General features: G+C 38.5%; 14 protein-coding genes across 14 annotated transcripts; 7 read left to right on the top strand and 7 right to left on the bottom strand.

Moving 5' to 3' along the window:
• Positions 1-28: 28 nt before the first annotated feature.
• Positions 29-1,849, bottom strand: C9374_002213 (uncharacterized protein; the record flags this gene model as incomplete). The annotated part of the gene is made up of 3 exons (XM_044691607.1): positions 29-881; positions 1,102-1,382; positions 1,622-1,849. 3 exons carry the CDS (start codon positions 1,847-1,849, stop codon positions 29-31), a joined length of 1,362 nt encoding a protein of 453 aa, XP_044550461.1.
• Positions 1,850-1,928: 79 nt separating this feature from the next.
• Positions 1,929-3,655, bottom strand: C9374_002212 (uncharacterized protein; the record flags this gene model as incomplete). Its single annotated transcript, XM_044691606.1, has 2 exons — positions 1,929-2,504; positions 2,561-3,655. 2 exons carry the CDS (start codon positions 3,653-3,655, stop codon positions 1,929-1,931), a joined length of 1,671 nt encoding a protein of 556 aa, XP_044550460.1.
• Positions 3,656-3,726: 71 nt separating this feature from the next.
• C9374_002211 (uncharacterized protein) lies at positions 3,727-5,835 on the top strand (the record flags this gene model as incomplete). Its single annotated transcript, XM_044691605.1, has 3 exons — positions 3,727-4,997; positions 5,206-5,321; positions 5,435-5,835. The coding sequence occupies 3 exons, from the start codon at positions 3,727-3,729 to the stop codon at positions 5,833-5,835; spliced, it is 1,788 nt and encodes a 595-aa protein (XP_044550459.1).
• Positions 5,836-6,457: 622 nt separating this feature from the next.
• On the top strand, positions 6,458-10,246 carry C9374_002210 (uncharacterized protein; the record flags this gene model as incomplete). Its single annotated transcript, XM_044691604.1, has 1 exon — positions 6,458-10,246. One exon carries the CDS (start codon positions 6,458-6,460, stop codon positions 10,244-10,246), a length of 3,789 nt encoding a protein of 1,262 aa, XP_044550458.1.
• A 75-nt stretch (positions 10,247-10,321) lies between these two features.
• On the top strand, positions 10,322-10,576 carry C9374_002209 (uncharacterized protein; the record flags this gene model as incomplete). The annotated part of the gene is made up of 1 exon (XM_044691602.1): positions 10,322-10,576. The coding sequence occupies one exon, from the start codon at positions 10,322-10,324 to the stop codon at positions 10,574-10,576; it is 255 nt and encodes an 84-aa protein (XP_044550457.1).
• Positions 10,577-10,859: 283 nt separating this feature from the next.
• Positions 10,860-12,167, bottom strand: C9374_002208 (uncharacterized protein; the record flags this gene model as incomplete). The annotated part of the gene is made up of 1 exon (XM_044691601.1): positions 10,860-12,167. The coding sequence occupies one exon, from the start codon at positions 12,165-12,167 to the stop codon at positions 10,860-10,862; it is 1,308 nt and encodes a 435-aa protein (XP_044550456.1).
• Positions 12,168-12,399: 232 nt separating this feature from the next.
• C9374_002207 (uncharacterized protein) lies at positions 12,400-14,262 on the bottom strand (the record flags this gene model as incomplete). The annotated part of the gene is made up of 1 exon (XM_044691600.1): positions 12,400-14,262. The coding sequence occupies one exon, from the start codon at positions 14,260-14,262 to the stop codon at positions 12,400-12,402; it is 1,863 nt and encodes a 620-aa protein (XP_044550455.1).
• A 182-nt stretch (positions 14,263-14,444) lies between these two features.
• On the bottom strand, positions 14,445-16,085 carry C9374_002206 (uncharacterized protein; the record flags this gene model as incomplete). The annotated part of the gene is made up of 1 exon (XM_044691599.1): positions 14,445-16,085. The coding sequence occupies one exon, from the start codon at positions 16,083-16,085 to the stop codon at positions 14,445-14,447; it is 1,641 nt and encodes a 546-aa protein (XP_044550454.1).
• A 1,114-nt stretch (positions 16,086-17,199) lies between these two features.
• C9374_002205 (uncharacterized protein) lies at positions 17,200-18,396 on the top strand (the record flags this gene model as incomplete). Its single annotated transcript, XM_044691598.1, has 1 exon — positions 17,200-18,396. The coding sequence occupies one exon, from the start codon at positions 17,200-17,202 to the stop codon at positions 18,394-18,396; it is 1,197 nt and encodes a 398-aa protein (XP_044550453.1).
• Positions 18,397-18,623: 227 nt separating this feature from the next.
• C9374_002204 (uncharacterized protein) lies at positions 18,624-19,425 on the bottom strand (the record flags this gene model as incomplete). The annotated part of the gene is made up of 2 exons (XM_044691597.1): positions 18,624-18,819; positions 18,974-19,425. 2 exons carry the CDS (start codon positions 19,423-19,425, stop codon positions 18,624-18,626), a joined length of 648 nt encoding a protein of 215 aa, XP_044550452.1.
• A 245-nt stretch (positions 19,426-19,670) lies between these two features.
• Positions 19,671-21,344, top strand: C9374_002203 (uncharacterized protein; the record flags this gene model as incomplete). Its single annotated transcript, XM_044691596.1, has 2 exons — positions 19,671-20,266; positions 20,363-21,344. The coding sequence occupies 2 exons, from the start codon at positions 19,671-19,673 to the stop codon at positions 21,342-21,344; spliced, it is 1,578 nt and encodes a 525-aa protein (XP_044550451.1).
• A 364-nt stretch (positions 21,345-21,708) lies between these two features.
• Positions 21,709-23,701, top strand: C9374_002202 (uncharacterized protein; the record flags this gene model as incomplete). Its single annotated transcript, XM_044691595.1, has 2 exons — positions 21,709-21,971; positions 22,153-23,701. 2 exons carry the CDS (start codon positions 21,709-21,711, stop codon positions 23,699-23,701), a joined length of 1,812 nt encoding a protein of 603 aa, XP_044550450.1.
• A 21-nt stretch (positions 23,702-23,722) lies between these two features.
• C9374_002201 (uncharacterized protein) lies at positions 23,723-27,091 on the bottom strand (the record flags this gene model as incomplete). Its single annotated transcript, XM_044691594.1, has 1 exon — positions 23,723-27,091. The coding sequence occupies one exon, from the start codon at positions 27,089-27,091 to the stop codon at positions 23,723-23,725; it is 3,369 nt and encodes a 1,122-aa protein (XP_044550449.1).
• A 227-nt stretch (positions 27,092-27,318) lies between these two features.
• C9374_002200 (uncharacterized protein) lies at positions 27,319-27,918 on the top strand (the record flags this gene model as incomplete). Its single annotated transcript, XM_044691593.1, has 1 exon — positions 27,319-27,918. The coding sequence occupies one exon, from the start codon at positions 27,319-27,321 to the stop codon at positions 27,916-27,918; it is 600 nt and encodes a 199-aa protein (XP_044550448.1).
• Positions 27,919-27,996: the final 78 nt, after the last annotated feature.

Raw genomic sequence — 27,996 nt, 5'->3', positions numbered from 1 at the left:
AAATAATCCTTAAAGTCCTTGACTTTCTTCAATCCTTGCTTATCAAGCTCACTCTTGGTCTTGATTGCAATTTGAACACCTCATGAACAAATTGAGCCACTTGAGCAAAGTCCTTCTCCAAAAATCCTCGAGTGGTGAGAGCAGGAGATCCCATACGAATACCTCCAGGCACCATGGCAGACTTATCTCCTGGTACAGTGTTCTTGTTGACAGCAATGCTAGAACGTTCGAGAACTGCTTCAACTCGAGCTCCATCCACACCCTTATTTCTCAAATCGACCAAAAGTAAATGGTTATCAGTGCCATCACTCACAATCTTGTATCCGAGTTTCTTCATTTCTTCGGTCAAGACTTTACAATTCTTTAACACTTGTTGTTGATATTCCTTATATTCTGGTGTGGTGGCTTGTTTAAGGGAAACAGCCAAAGCTGAAATAGTATGATTGTGTGGACCACCTTGATGACCTGGAAAGACAGCAGCATTGATCTTTTCTTCAAGACCTTCAATGCTCTTTCTGTAGAAAATCATGGCTCCTCTTGGTCCTCTCAAACTCTTGTGAGTGGTGGTGGTCACTACATGAGAATGTTCAAATGGAGATGGAATCACACCTGCTGCAACAAGACCACTGATGTGAGCCATGTCAGAAACGAGATAAGCATTGTGCTTATCGCAGACCTTTCTAAAGAAGGCATAGTCAATCAAACGAGAATAAGCACTAGCTCCAGCAACAACTAATTTTGGTCTGTAATAGTCAGCTAACTCTTCCATCTTGGCATAGTCAATCAAACCTGTTTCTTCATTCAATCGGTAGCCCATGGTTTCAAAATAAATACTGACTGCAGAAATCTTCTTTGTTGGAGTTTGATAACCATGTGACAGACTTTTTGGTGAATTGTTAAAAACATGTTTGAAAGAGCGACGATTCATTTGAAAATATTTTCATTCAATAAGATTGAGGTAAATTAGAAATTTTCGAATGGAGACCAAATGTGTTAAAAAGTTTTAAAATTCATATATCATGTCGTACCATGAAATGGTTCGAACGATTAGAATTAAATAATGACTCATCAAATTTCCATTCTAATGGTGAAAAAACTTACTGGCCTCCGTGTGGTAAATCCAAGGAAAGAATTCTATCATGAGGTTGAAGCAATGCAGTGTAAACGTAAAAGTTGGCTGGTGATCCGCTCAAACTTTGGACATTGACACCCCATTCATTTGGATCCAAATTAAATGCTTCAAGAGCTCTCTTTTGGCACAAACTTTCAGACATGTCAATAAATTCGTTTCCTCCATAATAACGCTTCCCTGGATATCCTTCACTGTACTTGTTTTGCATGACACTTCCCAATGCATCCAATACAGCTTTTGAAGTAAAGTTCTATATGTAGTGTTGAAGAAGCAAGAAACGATCGAGAAATATGTTGTTAGTATAATTGTAGTTACGGAGAACCATATCCGAAACGAAAATTGTGGAGCCGATATCCAAAAAGAAGGGTGGTAATAATAAGAATACGAAAAAATCCAAAAAGAAATATCATTCGATTCATCATGACGACATTTCATCAACGGACCCATGAATTACGATCATCACAATCATCATCACTGTAAAGAGCTTACCTCTGATGGAATCAATTGTAGACCCTTATATTGTCTATTCTTTTCATGTTCGATAATATCAAACATTTCAGGATCAGTATCCTTCAATGATGCATTTAATTGTTTTGCCCATTTCTCAGTATTCACTGTTCCCGATGTTGCAGCAACAAGGCTTGATGAGAAATTTCTTCTGGTGTTGTTGATGATGGAATTGCAGGTAGCACGAAGTGCGGATTGACGATTCAACATTTTTTTTTCAGCGAATCTTGCACTGGAACTGGCGTTACAATGGACAACCATTGTGCTCTTTGACGTGTGCAATTTATTGTTAGAGGTGAGAGGTCTTTGATTGTACATGCATGAGATGGGAACATTGTGAAATAATATCATCGAGTGGAAACTCTTCTTCCAACTCTTGGCAAGGATACAAATGCACAAAATTTCTCCAGTGCGTTGTTGGATCTGAATATATGGCATCAACAACATTGCTTTTCCTGTCTTCTGTGGCTTCAGATATGTCTGTCATGATCTTCTGCACAATGTTCAACTTGAACGTATCGCTGTGAGCCCAATCTTTTGGTTCTTCTATGAATTCTTCATTAGTGATCTTGTCTTGCTCTTGTTTGATCTTTTCCTTTTCATTCTTATCCATAACCTTAAGGGCGTTGAAAATTTTGAAAATCCAAAACAAAACGTCCCTTGTCAAAATATCAACTCCCTTGGAACCGTAGCCATGGAGCTCCATTTGTCTCTTCACTTGACTGTTCAAATACGTGTAACTACTCAACAATTTTTCATGAACAAGCTGATGCAATGTTTTTTCCAATGGTTGTTGAACGGTAGATCTGTGGTGCTGAACCTCTTGTTGTAATGTCTCCTTGACCATATCCCTTAGCGCCACGTTCTGTAATGGATAAATATTTCTGATTCTGTGTCAAAGGATGAGTGCTCTTGACGAACAATGTCAATCAGTGAAATGACGAGAAGCATTTGTCTAATCACCACTCTGTAATCTTTCGATTTGTAAAAGTTGTTTGTGGATGGGATGGATTCGTCTTCCTCAGTTTCAATACGAGAAGATGAAAATATGTTCTGAATAAAGTAAAGTATCATGATATTTCTGATACAAGCACTAACTAGACGCTTTGCAATATTGATATCTCTCTGGATGCTAGTGTTGCTGATGGATGAATTTGTTGGAGTGTCATGAACAAGTGCAACAGTGCCAAGTCTCTCATTTGCAAAGGTGTTATTCCTGCTACTAACGTATCCACCAAAGAACTTTTGAAAGTATGGTTCAAGATGTTCATTGTGTCGTCCTTCAATGAATGAATTGCAAATATTGAGCAAAAATTCTGTTTTTTTCTCTCTTGTTTTCAATTCTGAAGGAAACTGAGCTCGACTTTCGGCAGTGGATGTAGTGACCTTAAGGAATGTTTTTTCAATAAACTTATTACGTAGCTCTCTTGCAGAATCCAAATCAATTCTCTTCGAAAATTGTGACGTTTCTGAAAGGGTTGAGTGAATCCTTTCCTGTGTGAAAAGTAAGAATGCTTCTTTTGTAGGGTTTCTACAAAACAGAGCGCTCATTGGGTCAATTCTCTTACTATCTTTTTGAGTGAAATGTCCAAACAACTCAAAGCCAAAGTCAATACAATTATTCTCAAAAGCTTCAATAAATTTTGGAACATGTTTGCGTTTTTCTTTCAAATCTACTCTCATCAAAATGTCCTCGATTGTTTCGAACGATGATACCATTGCTTTTTCTGGCGAGGCTGAAGCACTTTGGTGTGCATTATGTTTTTTACCATCTTTATGGGAGGAATGTGAAGCACTTTCGTGCATGTTCATTAATAACTCTTCCTCCTCCTCTACATCTTCAAGATAGAGCAAGTATTCAACCAACAATAAATAACCATTCATCCAATAAAATTTAACGATTGAATTTTCATTGTAATTTTGTTTTTGCTTCTTTTCTTGATTGTCTGATTTTTTTATCAGTTCCGAATGTGGAGATGATGTTGTTACGTTGGAATTTGTTGTGTTGTGAAACATAATTAAAATAAACCTAAAATTCAATAATATCCTCGTGCAACCATTTTTTGTTTAAAATTTTATTTAAAAAAATGCAAGAAATCTTTAGGCAAGACCAAACAACGAGTGATGAAACAAATCACACAACAACAAATCTTGGCCGTATTATTTCTGATCCCAAGTCTATAAAGCAACAAATTGATGAATGGATTGCTCTCGCAAATGATCCCTCACGATACCACGTATTTTATCTGGATACGGAAGTGGCAGGATTCCGAACGAAGCATGAACGATTGTCAACCATTCAGTGTTTGGTCGTTTCTCGAGAAAGAATGAAAGAAAAATCTGTATTATTTTCAAATGATGACCAAATAGTTCCATATTCTTTGCAAGTGATTATGGAAGAAGAAGAACAAATTGCAAAGTCGAAAGAATGTAATGGCTCAGCCTGTCTTGATCATTCAACAAGACATGATGAAGAAAAATCTTTGCAAGAAGATACTCCGAATGACATGAATATTAATTCCTCTTTAATTGAAGACTTGAAAAATGTATGCATTGACGATGCGCTACCAAATGGAAAGATTGTGATTTTGGATGTATTGGATTGTGAAGAAATTGTAGATTACTTTATTGATAATATAATGTACAATGAAAATTTTGAAAAGGTTTTTCACTTTAAGTCTTTTGATTTGAAGTATTTGGGAGGAGTTCAATATTGTAAAAATGTGACCTGTACACACGAAATTTCGAGCAAGTTTTTGCCCTATCACTTGATTCCTATTTCAAACTTTAAATTAGAAACCTTAACCAACTACATGATTCACAGAATACAACACTATTTTTCCTCTATCAATAATCATCCAAGTGACACAGTCACAGCTCAATATTCATTAGAGTTACGAAATGAAATAATACGAATTTTGACCTATTCCAACAAGAAGGAATTACAAGAATCCAATTGGCTCACGAGACCTCTCACACCATTGCAAACGGAGTACGCAGCTCAAGATGTCATTGTACTTTTTGCATTGCACCGTCTACTTCTCTATATGCTCGTGAAAGAAGATTCAGCGTTTCACTGCCTCTCCTTTCTGAAAAAGTTGTACAAGGAACGAAGTGGAGTTGTATCCAATGACGATGAGGAAAATGATGAAAATACTAGTGAGAATGGTGGCTTCCTTCCTCAATCAATTTTGAATTCACAACTCTTCGATCATGCCCAACACCTTCCTTCCATTGAAAATGAGATGAAACTCATGGAACATGAATACAAATTACTAGAATCAAAAATGATGACGCTCCAAGAACGAGTGAAAGAAGTCATGTTACGAGAAAGTATAACCGAAACGTCATACTTTAAGTTATCGAGCTCAAAGAGAACAACTGTTCAGGTTCCTTTGTGCACTCTTGTTGAACATGTGAGAAAGGCTGGTGGCAGTAACGAAGTTAACTTTCCCATAACAGTGACCATAGGTTTGAAGAAGGCACTTCTTCAGGCTGGCATTTCTGATATTCCTCAGAATTTACTCTTGAAGAAGGAATCACTTTCACATCGATTCACCAAAAAGACTTCGGAATGAAATGCGAGCCATTTTTTCTTTGCGTTGTAAACAATATTTTTTGGTTGATCAAATATTTCTTGAAAAATCGTTTGAAAAAAAATACGCCACAACACACTTCATAGGTTCGTATCGACGCATTTTGGGATTTTAAAATTTGACACATTTTCTTTCTATCAATGTTGTATGTACAACATTTCCAACACCAATTATGTTATCGTCATTAATTCAACATCAGAAATGTCAACCACCGAGAAGCCAAAACGCAAGCCATTCCAACCAAGAAAGAAACTCCCAGCTGAAGTTTCTTTGGAAACCACCTTCAATCTCCACAGAGAATTGGTTGGCAAGCCAATCCAAAGAAGAGCTGCTAGAGCTGTTCGTGCTATCAAGGCTCACGCCAGAAAGTTGATGAACACAAGCAGAGTTAAATTGGACCCTGAATTGAACAAGTATGTCTGGAACCAAGGTATCCACAATCCACCAAAGAAGGTCAGACTTGTTTTGAGAAGAATGGCTAACCCAGATAATGAAGATTGGGATAAGGTTAACAAATTCCAAACTATTGTTGGTTTCAAGGTTGTTCCTACATTCAAGGGACTCCACACTGCTGTTGTGCAAGAATCCGAAACTGATTAAATAATAAATTAATATAAAAAACTTCTTCAACTCACAGAAAGAGAAAGTTCCGAATGTCAGCGCCAAACTTCAACACATGAAGTTTCATTCGATTTCACGTCTTTGTTCCAACAAAAAACACGTGTTGTTCGAAACACAAATTTAGAAGCTAGCCAGCTTTCGCCATCCATTTGATTAAAAACTCGGAAGTTATTATTAAGAACTAAAAAAAGTGCGTCAACACAATCCATTTCATTCGTTCTTTTAGGCAGTTGAAAGAGTCGACTTTACTCGTCGTCTTCTCTCATTTTGCATTCAACAAAATACAATTCATCCTAGGAGTTCATCAACAACTGTAAATACAATTCAACAAACATTGGTAGATCGGAATTAATTCATTCTCCTAATAAGCTTCATACAAATGCAGTACTTGTTATCACCTTCAAAAATCGGTCCTGGATCGGGCTTCTCTTTCCATCCTTTCATCAAACCTCAATACTACCTCATCATTATTGTATACCTCATCATCATATGTACTTGTTTTTATTATATTGAAGATGATGAATTTCAAATATCGTCTTTAATTATTTCTCTCTCTGCCCCACAATCGGAAGGAAATGTATTTCGGAATTCAACTAGACATATGAAAGAGGCCTTAAAACCAGCAATAGGAAAGTTCGTCGAGAAAACAAGAACTGTACCAAAACACATTGTACTTATGAGCCTGATTATTGCCTTGCTGACTTATGTTGTCATGAGTTATGTAATGCCCAAATTAATGAATTATTGGAGAATTTTGGATTGGAGAAAACATCACACGGAAAAGGACGAGTTACAACACAAGAAGAGACTAATCAAATTAATGGATATTGAGGAAGGAAACTCTTCCAATGGTTGTAACCACTGTAGATATACATGTGAGACAAGATCCAAGAAATCTCTCAACTCATCTGAAGACACCAATTATATTTCTACGACTAATTTTGACATTAAGAATTCAATTACACTCTCCGTAGTCAGTTTTATATATGCAACTTTTGTATACTTGGGTCAACCAATTCAAGTATGGTGCTTGGCAATTAGCTTTGTTCAATTATTTGTTTTCCACACTGGAAAATCTTTCTATCCTCTTGCTATTTTCACAATCTTTATTGCAGTAGTTGAGACAAAAAATCAATTAAGCAAATGGAAAACAGATAAGGAGAAAAATGAAAGACCTGTCAAAATGGCTAACGGTACTGTCAAGCAGAGAGGCGAGTTGAGATGTGGTGATGAGGTCATAATTTCTATTGGAGAGGAGGTACCTGCTGATTTAATATTAACAGATATTATTGTTGAGGATAATAAGAATCATTCGAGAAAGCCTATTCTCTACATGAACGAGGTTACTGTCACTGGTGAAAATGATCCTGTTAAAAAGTGTTTGTTGACGGAAGAGATAAAATCGATCCGTATTGACAACCTGCTACTCAGAAGTGCCATAATCAATGAAAAGATCCACGTAGATGAATCATATATTATATTTGCCAATTCAGTCATTGCATCAATTGACCAAAACATTTGCGTGAGAGGTATCGTGGCATGGTCTGGTACGGAGACAAAGGCGTTGCATTCGAGTGGAGCCAATACTTCAAAACAACCAACACCTTTCCTCGAGTACACAAACAAGGGATTCTTTATCAGTTTGGCCCTAATGCTTTTCCTTGCCACTGTCAATACGATTGCAAGCATGTTCTTTGGTGTAGAGGGAGGGGAGGAGCATTCATTTGGAAAGGTACTGATTACACAAATAATGTTTATTAACATGATGGTACCTCAAGGTTTAGAGCAATTAAGAACGACGGTTTGTCATTTGCTTGCATTTAATTTTAGGAGCAATGTGAATTGTAACAACCCTCTAGCAGTGGACGTTTTGGCATATGTTAACAGAATTATTTCGGATAAGACCGGAACCTTAACTGTGAACTTGATGCAACCAAAATACACCATGCTATTTCTTGAGGATGAAAGGACCGAAATCACCAGTAGCACTGATTTGGATGCTTTACATGTGGTGTATGAGTATGGCGTTTCTTGTGAAACCGATTTAACAAAATGTCACAAGGCGAATTGCTTTGCAATTTATAGCACTACGGGTGTTGAGCCTGAAGAGAGAGCAATTCGAGAAATGGTATCACCATATTCAAGAATGATTAGTCATTGGCCGTCAGAACCCCAAGACATTGAACCTGGAAGCGTTGAGTTCTCCGTTTTCGGAAGTGACTTTATTGAGAAACGGCATGAATTGAAAATTATTGCATTTTTCGGGTTTATCAGAGAATTCCTATGCAAATCTTGCCTCTTTCAAGATACAGAGACGGGAGAGTATTATGTGGGAGTACAAGCAGGTGATGAGCTCTTTTGGCGTGGAGAGACTGGAATTTCTACTCACCCTTCTTCTGAGAAAAAGCTTGAAAAATGGTCAGGCTTTCACGAAGTAGAAGACAAGGATGCAGAATTGGGCCTTGGAGCTCCAAGAACGTGGAGTCATGGTATTAAACCCATTGGCGATTCTGAGGCTCAACAAATCATTTCACAATGGAGAGATAGTTTTTCTGTCCTAGAGCTGGAAGAAAGGATGAGCATTCAAAAGGAAATTGTTAAAGAGGCACTCACAAACATTCGTCTCACCTCTATTACTCACATGGTAGATAGGTATAGAGAGGGCGTGAAAAGTGGAATTAAGCAACTTAATAAGGCTGGTAAACAGTTCTGCATTTGCACTGGAGATTCTTTCAAGAATGCAAAACTCATTGCCACGCATTTATCCCTTCCAAACCACGTCATCATTCAAGGATCCACTGGGGAAGAGTTAATGAAGTCTTTGGATAATGCTGAGGCAGAGGCAATGAATGGCTCATGCACCTTCTTCTTTGATCGAACAACAATGGAATTGTTGAGAACTCTCTACACCAATAGCGGATCTAAATTTAGGGGACCTATTTTCGAAAGACTTCTTCTCTTGATCAATATGAAGGGAAAGAAACAACGATTTCAACACTCACTCGTTTTTTGTAGATCAACACCTGGGTTAAAACTTTGGTGTGTCAAGCTTTTACAATATCATCATGCTCAAACTTTCACTCAGCAAATATTTTACACAAGAAACTATGTTCTAGCAATGGGTGATGGTACCAATGATTTACAAATGTTAAAGGCATGTGATATTAGTTATGGAATCAAATCAGGAGAAACTGAAGACGTGTGTAAACAAACAGATATTTGGGCCACTGAGTGGTCTCCTCTTTTGGATTTATTAGAAAAGGATGGCTTTGAAAAAGCAGTCATGCTTGGTACTATGGTAAAGGCCACTTTTTGGAAACATTGGTGTTTTGCCTTAACATTGTGGAGTGATTTGTTATTCCAAGGATTCCCATTGTATCCAAGAGATCCAACAGAACCAATGCTCATGCTGGTATTCAATGGTGTGGTATTTGGACAGATTGCCAGTCACGTCTCGAGTGACATTGTTTCAGACTTCTCACAATTCAGAAAGACCAACATGATGAGCATGAGGGCCTTTTTACGATGGGTCGTAGGAGCAAGCGTCACAGCTGTATGTACTCACTGGATTATTCGATGGCTATTCCCAATGGCCAGCTCGAGTCATTTTGGAGCCTATGTTCAAGTTTCTCATGCAGTAAGCATTACTGTCTATCTTTACCTTACTACGAATTCATGGAGCGATGACGAAGATGTGGTAACATTTAAAAATCAGCCTGAAAAGTTTTACAAATCATCCTCTCTTAGCCAACAACACATGAATGGACAGTCTATAGCAACAAATTTGGCATCCATTAGCACGAACGGCATTCACTCAGCTGTAGGAATGAACAATGACATTGCTGCTGTCAGCATGACAACAAATCGACCACAGCCAAAAGTGAGCTATTCACGCCTATATTTTTCAATTTTGAGTTTTGTGGTTACGTTTGCCGTTTCCATGTTTATTTACAGACATATTGAGGATACTATTTCAAAAGTAACAGCACTCGCAATTGTCATTCCATCACTGGGTTATCCTACTCTGTACTTGTTCAAATGTTTTACACATGACGTTCCCTTCATTGAAAAATCTGTTCGATTACTATGGGATTTGAAGTTCAATGAAATTTTGATAAGCTTTGTAAAATTCTCTCACACACCACATATGAGAGTATTGCCAATTATTGGGTTTTCATTAATTATCAAGATATTGAGCGGAATTCCAGTGTTGGGGGCAGTATTGGTGATGGGAATGAGCGTGGTAGCTACGACTTTTACCTTTTTAATATTTGTGAGCAAGATGGGATTTTTAAGGGCATTATTGGATGGAAGAAGCGTTGCTGTTGGCTTGATTTGCTTCTTGGTTGGTATTTGGGTTGGAAGAAGTACGTGCTCTGTGAAAATTTAAACCTTTTATCATTTATAAAGAGTTTTTTATAAAATTCAGTTTCATTGTGTAAACCACTCTTGAGCCAACAAAAAAATGTCTCAAAGCGAACAAATGATTCAACGCCAAAAGGCTGTGGAGAAGAATCTTGAAATGACATTCCGATTCGATATGATTGATGTTTGTTTTGAAAAGTGTATGAAAGGATATTTCAAAGCTGTAGAACTCTCGTCGAACGATAAAGAATGTTTATTGAATTGCTCCAAAAATTACACTCAATCATTCGACATTGCAACTGAAATTCTAACGCAACGATACAAAAAAGAAATCACAGGATCAACCACCAAATAAATACCAACTGTAGTGGTATCAATTTTAGAGTAATATCCTGACAATGTATCGGGTGCTGGTGGTTGATATTGGTACCTCTATATGATCATGGAAAATTATTTCAACAATGTGAAGCGTCGATGGTTTAGTGGTAGAATACGGCGTTGCCATCGCCGTGACCCGGGTTCAATTCCCGGTCGACGCAGAATTTTTTTTAGCCTTTGTTCAACAACGTTAATGTTCTGCCTATTAATTTTGTGGAGATTTCTAATTGCAAAAAACGGTTTGTGACTCAAAACTATCTTTATTGAACATCAAGATACTGCCTATTCTTGATAGCCGAGCCGGATCTGTGGGCCTGTTGTTGGCAACGTTTATTCACGCTTCTAGGCAAATGAGAAAAGCAAGGTGGCTCATTCGGTTTTGTTACTGCCAGAAGTGGAATTTCAGGTATCACCTTTTTGTCAAGTGCAGGGTTAAAGAGAGATGTGAACCCTGCTCCGGAAGCTGATTTAGAATGGATAGGATTGTGTTGTGCTCCAGGGAGAGACTTAAGGGAACCATATCTTGGTGCAATGGTTTTTTCTGAACTGGAATGCTCAAGCTTGTTTTTTTGAAACAACGTTTGGATCGGAGAAGGTTGGTATGCATAATTGGTAAGACTAGAAAGGGAATTTGTACTGGAAGAGTGAACCAAAGATTTGTTACTCTTATTATTGAGGATGATGCAGTTTTCCTCCGAGCTTGTATCATTGACTTGCTGTTCTTGATTCTTCTGATGGTATTGATGTTGGGATGGAAAGACATGTTGATCACTTGAAACGTTGGACTGTGTCGCGTTTGTATCGTCTGATATCCCGCTGCTAATGCTACTTCCATTCACGGATATACTGCCTCTTCTTGTGCTGAGGAAGCTCTGACTACTTGGAAGAGAAAACACTTCGGAAGTTGTTGTGGAGAAAACAGATCCTCGTCTACTTGACACGACGGTACTAAGGTCGTCCTCAGACATCACAGAATCGTTCTCATTCTCAGGGATGAACTTGTTCGACGCTGTGTCATGATTGTTGAGGGCTGCAAGAACATTGGGTCTACTTGAGTATTGCGAAATAAGATGCGAAGAATGCTCGGGAGAATACGTTGGTTCCACATATCTATATGTTGATGGTGAAGTACCCTTTTGAGGTGAAGGCATTCGAAACATTTGATTGCACTTTGATTGTTGTTGATGAGAAGCTGACGTCAGTGTGGTGATGGGATTGGAACTTCTTGCTAACGGTGAAGGCACGTGGTGGATGTATGTGTTGGAAACTTGAAGCGATGGATGGGACAGAGAAGGCCGCGTTTTTGGCTTTAAAAGAGGATTAGAAGAAGTCATGTAATGATGAGTTGAATCTGAGCTAGAAACAACGATGGAACTGTGGCTTTGAGTTTTTCTTGCCGACGGTTTGAACGAGGTGTGCGATGCATCTGATGCCTCAATCATGGTGTGTTGTAAATGTCTTTTTGAATCAATACTCGTCCTTAGTTTTTGTGTTGTTTCCTCAGTATCCAAATCAGAGGAGTGAGAGTGATTTCCCCTTGGAAGGGTAGAAGATGTGTTTGAACCCATGATGATTTTGTTGGATCACGTGATGATATGATGTATTCAAAAGGCGTTGAAGTGAAGAAACGGTTGATAGCAAAATTGTATTATCAATAATTTAATCAAAGGGGGAGGTCTCTCTGTGCAAGACTCAAGAGTAGGTGATGGTATTTAGCATAGATGCAGTCGTGGAGTAACGAGTTTTTTTTGTGTGTGTTTGAGCCGCCTTAATGTTTTGCCCTCGAATGGAAATTTGGGGTTATTTAACCCGTTGGTCGAAACCGGAGGTTTCTCTTGTCTGCCCACTCCTATGGTAGCCGTCAGTTGACGACGACGACGACACGGACAACGTGTATCTATGCGAAGATGAGGAAGGGGAGAACGTGCTGTAGCCAGTCTTGTTTGTTGTTCTGTGATGAGGCTGGTAGCAGCTTGGATTATTTCTGTGAAACCGAACACTTTCAAAATGCTGATGTGGAGAAATGGTAGTTCTTTGCTTGAGTTTTTCTTGGACTCTTTTCCGCCTTTCTTCGTTGATGGAGCGAGAAGTTGTTGAAAGACTCTGATCATGATGAAGATCGGCTCTGCTTATTGCAATAAGGGGAACATTGCTCGATTCGTGTGACGAGGAGGGGCGGCTAGATAAGGTTTTCGAGTTATTGCTCGAGTAGGATGAAATGCTAGAAGTTTCATCACTCTCCAAACACGTGATGGTTGTTGTTGTGCCAAATGAGACCCTTCTCTTGTCCATTTCATTAGAACTTTTTCTGCTTTTTGTGGAGCTTGTTGTTGAAAATGTGGATTGTGTGTCCCACTGGGACCTGTCCGCATTCGCTGTTGGAGAGGTTTCTACTCTGCAGAAAATTGAATCAAACCAGTTTTTTTGATACTGAAGCGCATTATTGCTTATTGACGCATTGGTGGATTTGGAGTTCGTGTTGACACAAGTCTTCCCTCTTTGATCTTCATTGAGGGAAGTCGTATGGGATGATTGTCTTGCCCAAGGAGAAGCGGGGATGTCATGGTTGACTTTGGGGCTGAAGAGAGATGCAATATCGAACTGCTCGCCTTGTCGTTTGTGGCTCTCTATTTTGCTAGCTGACACTTTGGTTTGAGGACCGTTTGATGCTACAGCTCCCTTATTTGACAATCTCCTCCTGTCTCTTTCTTCATGAGCGTGCTCATCAACCCCTGGTCGCAAGGTGTCATTGGGACGACCTTGCAGTACTATATTTTCCCCGGCAGCTTGATCGTTGTTAAGATGTCGCATAGGTGTGCTTGACGTCTCCGAAATGTGTAACTCAGCACCACTTGAAATAGCTTGTTCCACTTCTGACGAACTCGAAGTCGATACCACCGAGGAAATAGGTTTGTTACTCAGATACGCTACCTCTAAATCGCCTGAGCTAGGAGGATTGTCTTTGTTGCTTTCCAATACTGTTGGGTTTGCTGATGACTCCAAGGTTTTTGATGAGGCGGCCGTTGGTGCGTATTGTGTATTCAGATGTTGTTCCTCATCAGTTGAGGTGACCTTGTTTGTGATGCTGTTGCTTGATTGTGGGAGGTTTGTACAGGTGGTTTGTGGTGAAGATTTGGATTGAAAATGTCGGGGTCTCCTTGAAGGAATAACTCCAATATCCGAATGGCTAGTGGGAATAGTATTACTTGTTGGTTGAGCTTTGATGGAGTGTATATCTGGTGAGGAAGAATGTTTTCTAGAAGGAACAACCATAAGGTCCGAACCGCTCGTGCTGCTCGTTGCTGTGTTGTTATTAAGGCCACTACTACTCGTTTCAACGGTTTGAGGAAGAGAGTTGAACGACGTGCCACGCCCGACCTTTTGGTTCAAAACCTTCATATTTGATGATGATGCGGAGGAGGAGGCTGTTGTAAATGATGATGCAGATGAAAACGATGATGTGTGCACTGACGTTTTAGAGGACGTTTGGTGTTGTTCTTGATCATCAGTCCATCCATTGGATTTTGACCTCACCCGAGCCGTGTTTGGAACATCACCTTCCGTCTTGTCTGTGCCATGTCCCAACTCTCTCAATGAATAGAATCGAGATGCTGTTCTGGACTCAGGCTGAACTTTCGACTTCTTCGAGAAGCGAGAGCCCATGTGCAACTTCAAGAGAAGTAATCTACGAAGCGGTTAGATTAATTTTTATTGCGGTCAGGAGACGCTCAAAATGGTCTTCGGAGAATCGGTGGGTTTGAACTCTTGATTGGAACTGATAACCACACCAAATCTAGCCTTAATGCGGAAATGAGGGCACGTTTTTTTCTTGTTAAGAACTCAAGTTACACTTTATATTGATTTAACTTTTGTCTTAGCAATAAATCGTTCAATCGCTCTGCATTCTCATCTTTCAGAGACATTCTTCTTGTTTTACTGATGGTTGCTACAAACAACTTTGGCGAGGGCTCAATGGGCACAGGTTCAGGGTGTGAAATATCAGCAACTGATTTTCGTAACTCTCTCTTTTTTGATTGTGAAGGATTCGGGGTCAACAATGAGTTTGGTGATAAAAAGCTTGGTTTGTTCGAAGAGGGAGACAAGGGCGATTGAGTTGGAGAGAGAGGCGATTTAGAAGGTGAAGAAGGTGTCTTTGGTTGATCCTGTAGTAAGTCGTTTGAGCTTAACTTGGGAGCTGGTGTGTAGGAATGTCTTCGTATTTTGTGATTAGTGGGAACTCCAAGCCCTCCATGAACCAAAATATCCACAAGCGGTCCCATAAAATTAACTTTCTTCTGTGTCTTTTGGGGTCCTACAGGAGAATTGGCAAGTTTTAAAAGATCGTCACCCTTCTTTTTCGATGATGCTCCCATTTTAAATTCTGAGAGATTGTACTCTTGTACTTCTCCTTTGTTAGAGGTAGACTTTCCAATTTTATATTCGTTCAAGTTGCTTGAAATGACGGGTTCTTGTTTCGACTTGAGCTTTGTACCTGCAACTTCCTCTGCTGGCGAAGATATAGTTATTGAAAATGTTGGTGGTGGAGAATTGGTTCTGGTATTTTGGAATACAGAGTTTCGTGTTTGTTTAGACCTTGGAGAAGATCTGTTAGATGGTGTTTCGGAGGGTGATTGAGTGGATGATTGATCGAACGGCGTGTTCGTGTTTAAGGTGGCAGGTGAGTTAATAGTGGGAGTATCTGAAACACTTCGACTTCTTGCTCGAGTTGAGGCTGAGGATTGTTCTAACACCTCGCACAAAGAGGACTCTTGGGAAATTGGTCTTGCAATTGGTTGAAGAGGCATTAGAGAATGACTTCTTCTCTTTTTTGTTTTTGTAGAGATTGGAGATGTTTGCTTTGAATTTAGGATAGGGCTTGAGAAAATGGTAAGGTTGGTAGTTGGAGAAAGGCTATCACCCTCAATGGACGAAAATGAGCCTGAATCAGAGGATGTGGTCGAGCCGTTTGTGGCTAAATGTCCTACTGCTGGGCTGTATCTGCAACTGGTGGATCGTAGATACAAAAAGGGATTTGCTATCGAGAAAATTTGAACAACGTTGCTGTCTCCCATCAAACACTCTGATCCATCTTCGTCCTCTGATTCAACATTTACAATATTTTTGTAAGCCTCAAACTCGTCATCATCCTCACCAATTTTAAAAGATGTTTCTTGATCTGAGGTGGTTGTCATTTGTTGACCATGATTTTGATCGTCCTCTGTGGCATCATTGTTACTCTCTTCTGAAAGGTACCTTCGAGAGGGAGGAGGCGAAAACGATCGAATTTTATCTTCATCAATAGGAGGGTCGTCATTCGGGTCAATATATCTGAAGTCGAGTTCTCTTGAATTTTTAGGTATTTTGATGGGAGGTGGTTTTTTGTGAGGTATGGAGCGGTTTGTTTCCACTGAGTATTGGGCGCTTGCTCTTGGATGTTGAAAAGAGCCGCTTCCGTTTTGATTAAACGAAGAAGGATAAGAGCCCATTCTACAATAAATTCCTAGTTTGTGTTATTTTGATATTTTGATGAAAACAACAATTATTTTAAAAGCCGAGAATACTAAGGAATGATGCGGAACGAACACGCAAGAAATAATTCTCAGGTTGAGATATTAAAGGACAATCGAAATTCATAGACTCTCTTAATTCCGAAAAGCGAGGTCGCAATGTTGCTGGAATCGGTGGAGCCTTGGTATATTGCCTTCTCAGAAGACGATATTTCAATTTGAACTTGAGATGATGAAGACGTGTACCAACTCAATTCGTTTTGGAGGAACTCGAGTTCGATTTTTTTTAGGGAAGCTTGTATACCTTGCCAAAGCAAGCATTGGAGGTATAAAAAAGGGCAACTCAGAGTCTGTGCTTTTTGATTCGGGTTATTTCGAAGAAGTTGAAAGCAACAATCGCAGCTCAAACACAGAACGAAGTGGTGAGTACAGGGCGTCTTTTTTTTCTTTTCGAGAGATTACGGTTACTTGCAACCTCATGATGTTGACTCTTTAAGGGTATCTCTGCGTATATTCAAGATCCAATTCCGAAACAAAGGTTCGAAAATCATATCCGTACTTGGCACCCATCACGGCATCACTTCTCTCCCACTATAAATGCACGATAATGTTTTAAAATATTCTTAATTTCAGCGAGGTTTTATAATGGGAAATAGATCTTTATATCTAAAGAGAATAAGTAAATTGTTGCTTTCGACTAGTATTAATATCGAAAGAATAAAGCTAGTAGAACCAAGCCCACCTTCTTTTGGGTATGAAATTGAAACAAAAAATCTTCGGAACCCTTGTGCCAGCCCCGAACCAATAGAAAAAAATAAACTCTCGGCGCTGCTCTTCCACTCCGTGCATTCCCACCACAACCATTCATTGAGAGTACAAGCCGTTGATTACACAAAAATTAAAGAAGCGGAAAACCCATATATCATTGAACAACATCGGAACTTGTTCTTGCTCTGTTTCAATAAGCAATCATGATGATTTTTTAATGAACGCATGACTCAATAATTGCATCACGCTACATCATTGAAACATTTTTCATATAATCAGCAGCAGTAACAAACATCATTGAAACATTATTACATTCACTGTAACTATGGGACAACACCAAACAAATGAATTTAGCAATAATGACGACAAGTCACTCACATTTAATATCAACAGAGACTACATGTCAACCTCATCGGAGGAGTTAGGAATTAATGCAGGCTCCAAAATTAAAAATTATGGAAGCAATAATGGTTCATCCTCTTCCCACTATCAATATATTTACGCTGGAAATGTAAGAGAATTGCGAGAATATATTCCTTCTCGCTCTCCCAAATTAGGAACTTCTCCCATCTTGGCAAAGAAGAGCTCTTTCAATTCACCCACGCTTCAAGAATCAAGCTCAGAAATTTGGAAGCGGAGTCACTTGTGTAAATTATGCGAGCACATGTCACCAATTGTTTTTTGTATTGAGCATTGGATAAACGCAGAAATGGACACCGTAACAGGACTGTGTATTAGATATAATATTGATGACAAGTCACAGTTAACCTCTCTTAACGATCTAAGCATTGACGATGAAAGTTTAGGACACGTTTTGAGTGTATTCATACCCATTCATGAAAACAATATTTTGTCCATCCAGTCTGTCGAACAATCCCTTTCTCCAAAAATGGAGAAGAAGAGGAAAAAGAAGAAAAATCATTCGCCAGAGAATGAGCATGATTTGCTGAATTCACCTCCTTCATCACCTCACCCCAAGAACAGCTCAAGAACGGAACCAAAAGCCAAGTTTGAGATGTCTGTTTCCATTTTTGAAGATAAGAGCATCTCGCTTACTACCACCCATTTGCTGTTGAAGGACTTTTTCTTCCACTCCAAAAACATGAAACTCAATAGCTCATGCTCTGAAGGAACCGAACTTCATAGTTGTATTGATTTTAAAGCAATAGACTACAACCATATATCAGTGATTTCGCGAGTGACATCTGTCAAAGCTCTGGCTGCTCTTGCATCGGGTCACAATATTTGTATTTCAAAAGAAGTTTTCAGCTTGGTTTGCGAGAAGAGTGACTCTACACGTTTGGATAATTTGTTCTTGATTCAGTACAAAGATCCTAAGGAAATTGGAGACGTCATCTCTCACAACCCTGAACGTATTGGAGTCATGAATAGTGCCAAGCTTGAAAACAACATGCTCAAGCATCTCTTGTCACGACAAATGGCTATTTTGATTGTGTTAAGCCCAGACACCAAAGAAGATTTTATAGAAATCATTAGAGAATACGTAGAAATTAAGGAATAAGAATTCCAACTCGCTCTTTTCTTAAGTTATTATGCAACATTGCAATCCAATCATGAAAAACATTCATGCCTAGGTGAGAGTTTTTTGCCATCATGCAAGCTTTTTCACCACGTTCACCTCCAATAAAAATTTTGACGACGAGTTCATACTTTTTGAAATGTGTTAACATGAATAACTGCTCATAACTGTCTGTTGATTAAAAGTAAAGTGATTGTGTGGAACAACTGTTACATGTCATCAGCTTCGTCTCCTTTTTTTCTCTTTGTTGATTTATCTTTTTTTGCTTTTTGGTTTAATCTGTATTGATGTAGAGTTCGAACAAGCTCTTCCTTGTAGTCACCCAGTTCGAGAGTATCCAATGCATCCAAGACATCATCAGCTGTAAGTGTCGATCGTTTATGTTTCGTTGCTTCCTCTTGAGCACTGATTTATAACATTTGTTGCATATTATCATATTATTATTTGAAAATATGAAACCCAAATATCGGTGTTTGAGAATTGATTATTAAATAAATTAAGTTTAACATCAAAATTGTTTGGATAAGCCTTCTCTTAAAAAAGCATATGGTCAACCTACGTTGCTGTCAAATACATGATAAATACAACTGCAGCTTTCGCGAACGCTAATTTAGAATCATTGGATAAGGCAATTTCCTCTGGAATTGCTCTTCTAATCACTCGTAAAACGTTCGTCCTAGGTAAATCAAAACTATACTCTCCTTCATTGATCTCTCCCGATGCAGATGATGACGAAGCAACCATTCCCGATGAAGACGACGAAGGTGCTTGAATTTGTGGTTGTTGATTGATGGTTGTTGCTGAAGTTGATGTTTTTGAAGATGGCCGTCCCTTCTTCTTCGTCGTTCCAGCGTCCTTCTTTGAAGATGTGGTTCCTGATGGAACATGAAAGGATGACGTTAATTGATGAGGAGGTGGAGGAGGTGGAGAAACAAATTGTGATGGCTGTACCAAAGAAGAAGGCGGAAGAGGGTTGAATGGTTGTTGATGCGGGTTGTTGTTGTTGATCATTATTCAAAATTCGGAATCAAGGATATATTTTGTATTTTTTTTGTTAAAATTTATTTGGAATTTTGTTGACAAACGAATTCATGTTGTCAAATGGAGATGGGGAAAAGCAAACCTTTGGGGATCAGTTCAAAAGCTGAGAAACCTCTATATGTATCAAAGAATGTTAACTTTTAACGACAACCAATGAGCTAAAAATGCCGCCAAAACAAACCGTTACAAATGTGTTAAAAAAAATTAAAAATCAAATGCCATCAATTGCCGTTTATGAAGATGTCGGTCATGCTGGTGTGGAAGAGGTCCCTTCTTCATCGTCTTCACTAAACGCTCAACGATCATCCCTTCATCAACAAGATTCCAAATGGTTCATCCATCCAACTCATTATTCTCTTCTCGATGAATTGGAAATCTATCCTCGAGTCTACATTGGTGGTCAATATGAAGCCAAAGATCCCGAATGGTTTGCTCATCATCAGATCTCTCACGTTTTGAATGTGAGCTCCTTACAAAATACATTCCAAAAAAAGACACTGTACTATCACAATGCAGAGTTGAATTCAACTCGAGAGGAAACGACGTCCCAAGCCATGGCAGACTCTGAGAATGTAAATCCCAATATCATCATCATGAAAGATGAAATTCCAAAGACTGTAAAATCCAAGGAGGATACCTTGAAGAATTCGTTACAACAACCACCTCTCGGAAAACCCATGAACGTTACCTATTTAAAGATCAATGTTGATGATTCCACCGACGTTAAAATTGCTCGACATTTTGATAAAGCCATTACATTTGTTCGTAAGGCTTTGGAAGAAAACTCTCAGAATAGAGTTCTTATTCATTGGTAAGTCCTATTAAGAAAGCTCTTGATTTCAAAACATTTTATATTATTCATTTCATCACTTCATATTCGTTCATATGAAACCAACAACTTGAGTAGTAAGGAAGGCAAATCAAGATCTGTAACCATGATGCTTGCTTTCGGAATGACCTACTTCCATTTGACCTTGCTGGAAGCCTTTCGTCATTTTGAAAACAAGACCAACAATCGTTCTCGAATCAATTTGGGATTTCAATTACAACTCATGAATTATGAAAAGGAGCTTCTTGAAGAGAAGGGAGTTGAGAATCCAAAAAATTCACTCGACTTTTTAAATTCGTATCAAATGTCGACCTGTCGAAAAGTACCATCAACCAATGTTGTTAATATTAGTACTTCTTCCTCCATTGTAGTTGATGGTACAAGTACGGCAATGGCATCTATATTGAAAGCAACAACAACAACAACCTTAGAAAGACCAGCTCTCAAACCAATTTCTCTCGCAAATGGAAGTACTCCACAAGCACCATCCATTACTATTTCCTCCACCACATCATCTTCAAAGAATGTTAAGAAACCTATCGTTGACTTGGGTGCTATCATACAGACACAAGAAGAACCCGAGTATATAAGTCCAATTAAGGCAGTTCGAAAATTGAATCCCTCTTCATTGTCCACGACAATGACAACAACAACAACACCACTTCGATCAACATCATCGACTCCATCTATTCAAAAAACACACCGTGGCTCTACTGCTGTTCAGAAAACGCCAAAAAACAAACTTCCACCCACTCCTCTTGCTATTGCTTCAGAACTTCAAGAAGGAAAGAATATGGGTCTCATTGGAGACGATTATGCCTCACTTGAATTCAAGTTTGACGATGATGATCAGCAAGATGTGGAAATATCAGACGCCTTGGATGAGAGAGTATTCATGACCACTCCTTTGAAAAAGAGAAAATCAGAGGAGACTGCTACTACTACCACGAAAAAGAATGAGGCGATAAGGCAAGACCAAGGTGCTGTAACGTCTTCTTCCACGAGTGCGATTAGTATTTCTGAAATACCTCAGTTTGATTCTTTTGATTTTACCTTTTAATTTATTGATACCCATCAGTGGCATTCTGATTCAGAGAGAAAACTTGTGAAAGGTTTTTCTCAACTATATTCGGCATGTTGCAACCCTTGACAATAAACCCAACAAATTGTTTTGCTTTGTCGTTCGACACGTGGCACAAAATGGTGTTGAAGGTTCGTCAGAAGGATCATCAACGAACCACAACAAAATACCTAAACCATCGTCCTATCCGTTCATCCTCTCAAGAAGCTAGCCACACACTACACGGTTAACGAACGAGAAACCACATCGCTGATACAAACGCTTTGGATGGCGTTGATCATCAAACATCCACTATTATAGTATTTAAAAGTTTATACACGAAATCAATCCCGTAATTCTCATCATGGTTCTAGGCATGTTATATTCCCTTCTAGGCTTCCAACAGACTCATAGCTTTCATGAGCAGTTACAAAGCTATGATAAGGAAATTAGGTACTATCAAACCCGACAGAGAAAATTCAATGCAAAGGTTCATTCGGTTCCTTCCAAGATCAGCCAAATGATTATGCTGTTAGGAGTTGTTGTTTGTATTCCGATCTACATGTATATACCACCTCCGAATTTATATTACGTGATGATGGGAGTGATGGTTTTGTTTCTAGCTGTGTAAGTATATATAATGTTGATGATGATTTTGTAAATTGATCATTGATGCTCATTATCGGAAATGATTTATGTGATGAAAATAACTATTTATTAAAATTGCCGTATGATGGTAATGATGATTGGATGGATCTTTCATTGCTCCGATGCATCTTGTGAATGACATTGGTATCTGTGAAAATAGAACACATTTCATTAAGAAAGTAGTAATGATCTACTATAGCAGTACATTATCGTCCTATAATTATGATATTGAACAATTATTATTGAAACAAAAAGAAATTTTAGAGGACTTGAAACAAAAGAATGATTATTATGCAACTCATGATTTAATTCAAAAATATGAAAGAGCTATTAATGTTCTTCAAAAGCACATTCAACATAAACGAAAGAGGTTGCAAAACACAAATCAAAAAAGGCTCTCGAAAAAGAAAGTTTCACATCAAATCAAAGATGTTTTACTAGAGGACGAAGATGATATGGAAGTCACTGAGGTTTTACTCGCAAATTATCCTTACTTTTCGTATGAAGTGTTTAAAAAGTATACAAATACACCTGCTGTTTCGTTAGGATTTCAGGAACCAATTCCTCATACGGCAATTGAAGAGAGCTCTCCTAAAGAAATGAATACCATTTGTGTGCAAACAGAATCTTCACTCGCTCAAGAATCTCACGTACAGCAAGAGGAAACAAAGAAATTGTTGAAAGAGAGTATGACCAAGCTATTCACATTAGTAGCTTCACTAAGTAATCAACAGAGAAAGTTGCAACAAATGCACGCCATCAGAAGCATGCCAGAAGGATTGTCGAACGAGAATGAATATTCAATACCAACTCGTCGTTCCCCTCGGCTATCTATTACGAGCGCCGACAGTAGTAACAATCTTCAAAAAAAGTCACATTCATTTACATTACGAAAACAAATTGAAGATTCGACAGTTCAAGAACGAATTTCTGATTCCATTGGAGAAGTGACATCCACTCCACAAAGAAAAAGATCAAACAGTTTTCATGGAGGTACTCCAACTAAAGAGTCTTCATCAACAAATGGAGCTAATCATGATGTATTTTCTAGAGTCAATTCACAACAGCAAGCTAATACTGAAGAGAGCAGTACCGATCCCAATATTATTGCACTTCAACAACAATTGGAGCAAGAAATTGCGAGACTCAAGCAAAAAGATTTGGCATTAAGGGAACGAGAAGCAAAAATTGTCCAATATGAAAAACAATTGAATAGTCTTTCAGTGGCTAAGAATCAACAACCCATTGGCGCTGATGCCTTATATTCTTCGTCACTCACAAGCAGATACAGAGTCTATGTGGAAAACAACAAGACTGGATTCGTAGAAAATAAGAAGGAAACCACAAAACCAAACTGGTTTGACCGATTGTTAGATAGAATTGTTGGCCAGTCTCCGGAAACATGCTTTGCGCTTATTTGTTCTCAATGTTGTTCCCATAATGGCTTACTCATGATTGAGGATGCAGAAAATCATGCTGGATACAGATGTTGGAATTGTGGATATCTCAATATTAGACAAACATCCAGCGACAATGTCAACGACAATGCAAGTACCACTACGAGTGTTGTGACAGAAGTGGACGACGATGAGCGAGATGAAAATGACGAAAAACAAGATGAAAATATGGAACGAAAAGAAGAGAGCACCTCTGCAGAAGAAAATAATAATAATGAGGCTGATAATGAGGAACAAGTAGAGCATGATTAAGAATGTTTGTTGACAGAGGATTTACTTCTTTTGTTGTTTCAATTTTTGTACGAGCTGCTCCTTGCTAGTATTACGTTTTCGTTTCTTGTCGTCTGATGATGTGGCTTCAGAGCTGTTGCTACTTGCTTGATTCTTGGATTTGCCTTGCTGGGATGTTGCGACAGAGGAAGAACTTGTTGTTTTCTTCTTTCTGGAGGGTAATTGTTGATTGGACGATTGTTCTGTTGAGGAAGAAGATGGTGTTGTCTTTTCTGCTGAAGAGGATGATGCCGCTGCAGGAGTATGAGATCGTTGCACCACGAGCCGTTGCTGCTTTGAGGATGTATCATTGCCATTGTTCGATTTTACCAAGTGGAGAGGAAAGTCAGTATCGAGAATCATAACGTCTGGGTCCACAATTTCCACACACAGTTTTCTTCTGTAGTTTTTGGATGTCTTGACAAAAATGCGAATGTCAATATGCTCAAAAGCTGTGAGTGTTGTTGGCTTTTTGGACTTTTCATCACTGAATAGAATCGAGTCATTTTGTTCATTATGTTCCATCTTGGTATACTTGACATTGTCCTTATTCAAGAATATGACATGCTCAAATCCATATCTTGGAATAAACACCACAATGGCATTGTCTCTTACTTGTGTAATGTAAGCTCGTTCTTTTTGAACGGGATTCGAGTTAAAGTAAACATTAGTGTATAATTCAACGGACGAGCGCTGAGCATATTGTGACATTCGATTTCTCTTATTGAGCTCTGTCATGAGTCTTCTCGAATATTCCCTATCGGTCAACTTGGCAGTCAGAGGATAGTAGCCAATAGCTGCTCCCAGTAATCTGTGTACAATGACATCCGCATATCTACGAATAGGTGAAGTAAAGTGAGTATAAATTGGAACTGCCAAACCATAATGCCAATATTCGTTTGAACTTTGATCTCCTGAAATGAAATAAACTGCTTGTTCCATGCAACGTGTCACCAAGATACGAATCAGAGTATCCATGTACTTGTCCTTAATGGCTCCAGATGTTCTAATATTACTCAAAGATTCGTTGAGAGCTTTGGATGATGAAATATCGAGCGTAATTCCGTGTCTCTTCAACATTTCCAACAATGGCTCGAACTTCTTTGGATTCACTGGAGGGTGGCGACGCAAGCATGCAACCATTGGAAATTCTTTTGTAATCTTTTTAGCGACAGCAATGTTGGCTAACAACATGAACTCTTCAACCATTGAGTTGGTTTCACGTAATTGATACAACTCTACATCTGTTGGATTTTGAGATTCAGTCTCCATGCTGAATTTAACAGCTGGAGAGGCAAGTGTTAAGGAACCAGCTTCAGTTCTCTTCTTTTTCAATATTTTTGAAATATGTAAAAGTAGACGCAAATCAGTGGCCAATTCGTCGTCTCGATCCTTGTCATCAATCACTTTTTGAGCTTCCTCATAGGTCATGGATCGTCTCGATCTAATTAATGATTTGGTAAAGTCAACACTTAAAATATCACCTTCAGGTGAAAACTTCCAAATGACGGAGAATGCCAAACGATCGACGTGTTGTCTCAATGAGCACAAATTATTGGTGAGTAAACTTGGTAACATTTCAATTCTTCTGTCGACCAAATAAACAGTAGTTCCTCTCTTTGCAGCCTCCATATCAATGGCCGAGCCTTCCTTTACGAAATTTGTCACGTCTGCAATGTGAACACCAACCTCAATGCATCCATCTGGTAATTGAACTGCATGTAATGCATCGTCAATATCGGTACATCCTGGAGGATCGACACTCACAATGTTAATGTGACGCAAGTCTCTTCTACGTTCCATATCTTTTTCTGAAGGTTGCCAATCTTTATCAGGAAGGCAATTCATGACAGATTGAGAAAATTGATAATGTGGTACATCATGTTCCAGTAAGATGACTTCAGACTCTGCATCAGTGTTGTAAATTTCACCAATAGTGCTAACATAGTGACCATCAGGATACTTGGACGTGGCTTTCCATCCGTCAATGGCTACAATAATTCTCTTAGTTAAAAGCTCCTTCGATTGTCTTGACAGTATTCTAACTTTTGGAATGCATCTATTGACTGGTACAAAAAGAACCTTATTAAGTCCTTCGGCTGGTTCAGTTTCCTCATCCAAACTTCCACAATAGGATTTCCAATTTCGTTTGATAATACCAACAATTTTTCCTGTTGGAATGGTACGTTCAGAGTTCATGAACCTTGAATAGAACGATGAAGTTACAGAGGTCTTTCCGTCTTGTTGTTCGTCAATATTGTCTCCAGTAACTATTGAAGTTCCATCGTCTACTAACACTTCATTGTCATCCATAACGGCGCTAGAAGAAGGTCTAGACCATTCGGATTTTGGTAGTAGCTCCACAGCAACAATGTCACCATGAATGGCTCTATTCATGTGCTTGAAGTTCTTGATAAATACGGTGTTGAACACTTCTGTACCAGATTGCACTATCTCTGAAGAGGTATCTTCATTGTCGTTGGTTTCGGTAATCATTGAGTTCAATTCTTCTTCAGCATCTTTTTCAGAATTGGGCTCTGATGAGGATGTATTTTGTTTTGGTCTGTTCTTGTCTTTTAAATCAACAACAAGCTCTTGCATACTTCTTAGCGTCACAAAGGCCTCGTTAATATTATTTCTATTGACTGTAATTCTACCTTGGTGCAGTTTTCGAGTTTTTATCCTTCGAAGAAGAGTGTTCATTGGTAAATGGTCTTCAAATATTTTCTTTTCACCATCTCCATCAGCCATATCCTCGTCATCGCCTTTAATTTCGTCTGTGTAGTTTAAAAGTTCCAATAATTCTTCAGGATAGGACGAGGGATTCTCATTCACATGCTCTCTAATGAAATCGTGAATAGTTTTTGCTGCAATCTCCATTTCTGATGCTTTTCTTAAATTTTCCTTGTCGTTGGTTAACAAATAAATAGGTTTGCTCTCTGCCAATTTTCGCATGTACCACAGAGCTGAGACTCTAATTGCCCTATCATTTCTATCGTTTGCACTCTCATTTGCTTGCCGTTCTCCAATATACGTTTCTTTATGATGTTCATTTGAAAAAACATAAAAATGCTTTCCATCTTTATCATCAATCAATGTACGAATTCTCTTATAAATATTAATATTTTGATTCTTCACTTCGTTGAGAACTGTTTCCAATATAATAGCATTCTTAATGCTCCGATGTTCCAAAATTGTAATTTGATGCAACACCACATTGGTATCGGGAATGATATAACACTCTGCATGTTCCTCTAAAACCTTTCCAACTCCCGTTCCAATATCATCCCGTAAATAATGTTCCCGAACCACTTTGACCACATTTCCCTTTCTTGTTTGTTTGATGAAGGAGGTATGACTTCGTAATGACATTTTTTTTTTGAAAAACCAAAAAAAAATTCAATTTCAAAAATATTGAAGAACAAACTTCTTGATAACGTTTATTTTGTGCAAGGTTATCCAGGCCTGATATCGGGATAAGAGAGAGTGTTTTTACTGTAATTGAAGGTGTAGATAGGGAGTAATCTTGGATTGAATAATATCATTACTGGAAAACAAGAACATCATTTGTTATTTGGATTGAAATATAAATTGTTCAAATGACTTCTCCGGGTGATCATGAAGCATTTGAAAATCATCCGCACACACATGATGAATTTAAAAAAACACCTAACAAACATTTATTGAAGAAAATTGGGAAATTAGAGGATGAAATTAATAACTTGGACAAAACTCTTGAAAATTTTGAAAAGGACAAATATTCTCTATATCGGGAAGATCAATCTGTGTTTGAGAAGCTGTCAATATTTCTTAAAGAACGGTTTAGGCTCGAGAAATATTACTCCTCTACAGATTGGAAGTTAAAGTCGTATCTTCAAGATCTATGTCCATTTGAATACTACCATGAACGTCTCGAGTTATGCATGGATAAGAGCATTTTCAATCGTCTAAATGTGAACAAAGCTTGTAAAGATGAGGTATTAGAAATGGAAAATTGTGCAAGATTAAGAGAACGGTTTGTTACTGAATATAAAAAGTGGGAGAAGGATAAAGTACTTGAAATGAGAGAAAATGCGTTTTATCCTGGATCAGGAGTGACTAAGAAGCAATACCAAAAGCATATGGAAACTGCTGAGAAACAATACAACCTGCTTATGGACAAGCTCGGCAAAGATATTTCACAAAATCCGAACGAATAGAGACGGCCATGTGTTGTCAATTGCTTTTCAAAAAGGTTTGCAAATGGATGAAAGACAGATTTGTAACATTGTGCAGTT

The sequence above is a fragment of the Naegleria lovaniensis genome, assembly GCF_003324165.1.
Source record: "Naegleria lovaniensis strain ATCC 30569 chromosome Unknown tig015, whole genome shotgun sequence".
Taxonomy (NCBI): Eukaryota; Heterolobosea; class Eutetramitea; order Acrasida; family Naegleriidae; genus Naegleria; species Naegleria lovaniensis.
Note: the sequence above shows the minus strand (reverse complement) of the source record. Positions and strands in the feature narration are given on the sequence as shown.